The sequence below is a fragment of the Nannospalax galili genome, unplaced genomic scaffold (genome assembly GCF_000622305.1).
Source record: "Nannospalax galili isolate Female #2095 unplaced genomic scaffold, S.galili_v1.0 scaffold1895, whole genome shotgun sequence".
Classification (NCBI taxonomy): Eukaryota; Metazoa; Chordata; class Mammalia; order Rodentia; family Spalacidae; genus Nannospalax; species Nannospalax galili.
The window spans coordinates 444,675-450,415 of NW_008336020.1; the positions used below are offsets into that span (position 1 = coordinate 444,675).

The following is a 5,741-nucleotide window of genomic DNA, read 5'->3' on the forward strand; positions in this document are numbered from 1 at the left end:
TCCTGAATTGAAACAGTGCAGATTTTGTCTAGGTCCTTTTTAGGGCTGACAATGCCTTTTTCAGTACCCAAGACAAAAGGCGGTTTAAGGACTGAGATTCTTCTAAGATAACCACATCCATATGGAAGACAAGGTGGCAGGCAGCTAAGCCCCAAACACCCTGTCCACCCCCCATCCCAGGTGACAATGTTGCCTCCTCCTCTTCTTCCTCCTTGGACAAGAAAGTTATGAACCCTAACCGTCCAATGCCTGGACCTCATTAGGAGCCTTGTCCCTTTTCCTGGACCACCTGCTGGAAACTATCCTCTTCAGGCACATCTTCCCGCAGAGGATGCAGGGCAGTAAGGTCATCACTTCCCAGAGACCGAGACTCTCTGCAATGGAGGCGTTTCCCCTCCAGATACTCATGGGAAGCAGGTGCAAACCCAACAGGGGAATAGGAGATCCTGGAGCCCGCTTGTGAGCACTGGGAGCGCAGGTGAAGATTCTTAATAAATCAAGGAGCCCCCACATCAGATCACTGAATCTCCTCAAAGAAGCCTCTCTCGCTAGCGTCGCCTTGAGGCAGCGCTGAGCACCAGTCATCCCTATCTCCAATTGGTTTCTTTGCTAACTTCCCTATTCTATCCCGTCCCCGCCAGGATCAGCCTTTAGAGGCTGACCCCAGCAAAGCACTCTCGAGCTTAACTTCGGGTCTCAAGTCCCTTGGTGCTCTTGGTCCCCATATTCCGGGCTCCTGTAAGCCGGGCGTCCTGTTACTGGCAGAACCCAGGGAAGTTCTTGCACAGCGTGGCGGATAGGGTTGGCTTTTGGTGTTTGAACTTCCAGGACTGGCAGAACCACCACCCATTGATAAGAGTTCCCAGAACTGCCTCAGCTTTCCCTTCCACCCCCTTCTGGGACTTCAATCTGCTTTTCAACCTCTTTGGGGTGGGGGTGGGGGCAACGTAACGAGTAATCGCCGCAGGATCTAGGAGCTTCAGGCCCGGGAGCACAGCTCCCACTCCTTTAGTGGCAGAAGCGCCTGAGACGCAACCCTCCACATTACATTCTAGGACCATAAGTCGGGGGGAGGGGGATTCTATTTCTTTTCAAAAATAAGTTGCTTCATACAAGTCGCTATTTAAAAATATACAAATAAGACTCAAGCAAGAAAATGTAGCTCCCGGTGGAGGGACAACCGGAGTGTTTGCCAAAGTCCTCCGCTCGTGCATCCGAGACGGCTGGTGAAGCGCGGCAGGGAGCCCGGGGTTCAGGAAAGGAGCCTGCTGGGAGGCCGCCCCATTACTCTGAGCCCTGCGCTGTGCCCTACAGCATCTGAGCGACGGGTTCCCACGTCCGGGGTAGCTTCGGGCTCCCTGCAGCGGCCTCACCAGTTCCAGGAGACCAAAGCAGCTGGCGCTAAGTGCTGGTAGGCGGGAAAGAGGCCGAGCGCCGGGCCCCGCCCGAAGGCGGCGTAGCCGGGCACCGGGCAGGCGGCGGTCGCGGGTGCGCTGCACTTGTCCCGGGCCGCCGCGACGCTGCCCTCACCCCTGCACGGCTGCCCGTCGTGCACCAGCACGGGCATCACCACGCGGCGCAGCGGGCCCGGGGCGGCGTGCAGCTCTGCAGAGGCCGAGGGGTCCGACGTCTCGGCGGCCGCTGGCGCACGCGCGCGCTTCAGCTTGTAGCGGTGGTTCTGGAACCAGATCTTGACCTGCGTAGGTGTGAGGCGCAGGACGCGCGCCAGCTGCTCCCGCTCCGGGGCCGACAGGTAGCGCTGCTGCCGGAAGCGCCGCTCCAGCTCCAAGGTCTGCGCTCTGGAGAACAGCACGCGTCGCTTCTTCCTCTTCTCCGAGTCGGAGCCGGGAGACGCCGGCCTGACCGACACCAGCTGCGAGGAGTCCGGTGGGCTGGTCTCCAGGCTGCTGTCGTCGGAGGCTGGGAACCACAGAGACATCGCCTGGTGAGAGGTCTGGGACGCGGCCGGAGCCCCCACTCTTTGCAGAAGGTTTTGAGGGCCACTTCGTTTGCGGGGTTCACATCTGGGTACCCACCTCTCCCACTCTTATCACTTCGTCCATCCCGCAATAGTAATCACCAGGTCGAGATGATTACCCAGAGAAACCCATCGTGCAGCCCTCGTGAAAGAGCCGCACGGGTAGCCGAACTGTCAGACCAATTTCCACAAGCTGAGTCATCAAGACAAGCCACCTTCAGTTTGCACTATATACTTTGTCAAGGTTTGCAAAGCGCTGTAGGGGCATATAAGGGAGGGATTTTAAATGTTTAAATATTCCGATCCGTAGGGATCTCCAGACACTGTAACCCAAATGCCCCCGCACCAGTCCAGGCCAGGTGCAGGGATCTACTTGGAGGATGCACGGACCCGGAGATGATGGAGTTGAGGACCTCAGAGCCTCCCACTCACCGGCTGAAGCCAGACTCTGGGCTGGGATCTCGGTTCCTCCTCCCTGAACCGGCCAGGACCTAGGCTGGGCTTTCCATCCACCGCCCCCCCCCCCACCGTAGCCCTCTACTCACTCACAGGGGTAGTGGCTGCGTTCGGACTCCAACCAGGAGGTGCAGGGATCGGCCTGGGGAACACAGGTCTCTGACTTGCGCCTGGCCCGGGGCTGAGCATCCTGCTCCGGTAAATTCAGGAGGCTGCGCACGGTGAAGCTGAGACGTCCGGAGGTGGCCATGGCCGAAAAGGGGAAGAAGGCGGGGGCAGGGCAGACTGGGAACCCTGGGGCGGCTGGGACGCTGCTCCTATGGGTGGACCTGGGAAGCTCTCTCCATGTGCTGGCCACAGGGATATTAGCGCATTTACCGAGGAATCCCTGTTTATATAAAACAGCCTTTCCCACCCCGTATGCTTTGAAAGCCGGGGTTAGGGTGGCCTGGGTGTTAAGTACCTGAAAGAGTGCTGGCCCTAAGCCCAGGCAAGCCCGGAAGGTGCCATCCCCGCCCCCGCGCCCCGCCCCGTCCCCCGCCCCTTTGTGCCCGGTTACCTCCCAGTGGCGGCAGGAAGCATCCTTAGGCTTTAGCGATTGTCTGATTAGTCCAAACTGGGGAAAGAGAATGGGGATTGTTACCAGTGAATAACATCTTGGGTGGCGAGCAGTGGCCACCACCCCTCGGACCGAGCCCCAACCTCCACCACCCCCCTCCTCCTCCTCTTCCTTCTCCTCCTTCTCCTCCTTCAGGGCTGACACGGAGCCTGGTCCCGTGGGTGCATCACCAACGGTGAGGAAACTTGAGTAGTTTATGGGCAGCCAGGAATGGATTCCTTGTTTGTTTTGTTCTTCGAGCTTATCTGCTCCAGTGTTAGCCTGGAAAGTGATTTACAAAGCTGCGTTAGAATGGCCCACTGGCTTTCTCCTTTTGGTAGAATCCCTGGAGGGCCAGAGCTAAGGCAAAGATGCTGGTCTTTCCAGCATCTGGGATGAGGGATTTGAAGATCTCTAGGCGCCTCCTCATGCCCCAGCCCACCGCGCGCGCGCGCGCGCACACACACACACACACACACACACACACACCCTCTGGATGCTAGGAAAGAGCTGGAAGCGTCCCAGGAGCAGAGCCCAAGACCCGCGCCTGTCTCCTCAGACCAACAAAACGGAGACAGCATGCGGCCTAACCACTCCGGCCGAAGTGCTCATCCTTGTCTGGCCTCTATGGGTCATTGGCTGGGGCTCAGCGGCCAAGCTCCGCTAAGCTGGACCTGGGCCATTCTAAGATCTGAGGGTGGTAGTATTTCCAGGGGCGGGCTAGTGAGAGTTTGAGGCTTTCTTGGCATCCCCAAACACTCTGGCGTCATCTGTGCCCCTCAGCCACATGTCCCCAAAGTTAGCTCCAGTTTTTGAGCTGCGCCATGAACATCATAGAAGGGGGCTGTGGTCTGTGTTCCTCCCAGCTTGTAGTGTGACAGACCACCGCCCAGCTGACCCGCCTGACACCAGAATGGCAGAATTAGCACCCGGCCTTCCCAGAAAAAAAAAAAAAAAAAAAAAACAGTCCGCTGGAGATTTGCTCCAGATCCTCTAGGCCCCACCGCACAGAGAAAAAGGCCTATTGGGAAGGCACGTGAAGACGCAGATACATTCTGTTGGCCCCTGGTAGGGCTTCAGGCTAGAGCTTGGCAAGCGCTATCTCAGAGGCCTCTCATCCTCCAGCTAGTGGTTTGGGTTTTTTGGTTTCTAAATTTTAGGGATGGCAGCTGCATTGGGGCGGCCGCACCCGAAATTTTGGCTGTGCTGGGGTTGAATTCGAACCTGACACAGCGGTGGCGGCCGCGGTTCCGCCCAGTGCCGCTCCTCCGCCGCAGCCTTCCTACCAAGCATGCGGGAGGTGCCCCGGACTGCGCTGCGCGCTGGGTGGTCGGGCGGAGGCTAGCCCAATACAGGCCAACTGCCAGGCCGCAAACAAAGAGGAAATGGAGCTCGACGTCCCCAGACCTGTTGGAAGCGTTTGTTCCAGTCAAGATTTTGCATTTGTTCAGTCCGAAATAATACGTGATTGACGTCTGTTCACAATGCGCTTTAGCTCGCCGGGATAAATCCGAGCTTGTCCGGTGTTGTCATGGTTTTCAATGGGGTTCAATGAGACTGGGAGCACGATCAACTCTGCTGGCCTTCTTTCCACGGCCCTGGCAATAGATTTATTAGTTATGTCTTTTTAAATAAGATTAAATTGAAATTACTGGGCTGCCCTCTCTGCATACAAAGCAGAGGTGGGAGCTAGAGGTGGGCCGAGCCGGCAGTGGAGTTGTAGCCTTAGGATAGGTTCCCTGATCCTCTGAACTTGGAGGCTGTGCCAGTGGAAGCCGCTCAGGCCTGGAAATTTGTGTGCATCCTAGCTCTACCACTAATCACTAAAGTGCTCTCTGAGACTCCCTCCCTCCCTCCCTCCCTCCCTCCTTCTATGGGAGATGGAATAGATTTGGTCATTTCTAAGACTCCTACCTGTTTAATGATCTCATTCTTCTGGAATTTTTCTGCACCGGTCTTCCTGACGCTTTACCAGCATACTTTTAAAACTTTCGCCTAGGAGTTTTCTTCACTTAACCATCCCCAGAACTCTGATTCTACCTTCTCCAGGTCATTTAGGAGAAGGTGTGCCATCTTTTGAATTTGCCAAGGACCTGCCACAGGCCTGGGGCAGGGCTTCTAACAATTTTGGAAAGAAGCAAGTCTGGAGAAGCAAAGGCATCTTCCCCAAGAATGACTGACCTCTCAGCCTTTTAATCTATTTAACATCCTAAGACCACACTGATGTGTAGCAATAAGTAAATGACACTCTTCAGTTCTTAAGGGCTCTTCAGCACCAAATGTTTGCTTTTACTCTTAGTGTTTGGCTCCCAAAGCAGAGATACATCCCTATGGAGCACTTGCTCTGGGGAGAACTTGGATCTGGGGTAAGCTCCAAATATTACTTCTAGTTTCACATACTTTGGGCTGGGAACAGTATTTCTGGGGACTCGTGTGCACATGGATATCCTGGGAAAACCCATACCTCCTGGTTTAGACAAGGCCCAGCCATCTCCCTGCACTGTCTTATATTGCTACTTCCTCCTTAAGCACCTCTGCCAAGATCAGACTTCTTCCCAGTTCTATGCTGCTACTTCATCTGAATTCTTTCCAAGGGCTCTAGGAGGTTGTTCAAAGCAAACCATGCCTTCTGAAGAAATGGAGGGCAGAGAACAGAATCCTTAGAGAAAGGTGCTCTCTTCTTCTCAATAGACACAGAGACTTGAGAGT

General features: G+C 55.6%; 1 protein-coding gene across 1 annotated transcript; it reads right to left on the reverse strand.

Moving 5' to 3' along the window:
* Positions 1 to 1,369: 1,369 nt before the first annotated feature.
* On the reverse strand, positions 1,370 to 3,105 carry Nkx2-8 (NK2 homeobox 8). Its single transcript, XM_008830820.1, has 3 exons — positions 2,994 to 3,105; positions 2,528 to 2,784; positions 1,370 to 1,920 (listed from the first exon to the last, which is right to left on the reverse strand). The coding sequence occupies exons 1-3, from the start codon at positions 3,014 to 3,016 to the stop codon at positions 1,370 to 1,372; spliced, it is 831 nt and encodes a 276-aa protein (XP_008829042.1). The 5' UTR covers positions 3,017 to 3,105.
* Positions 3,106 to 5,741: the final 2,636 nt, after the last annotated feature.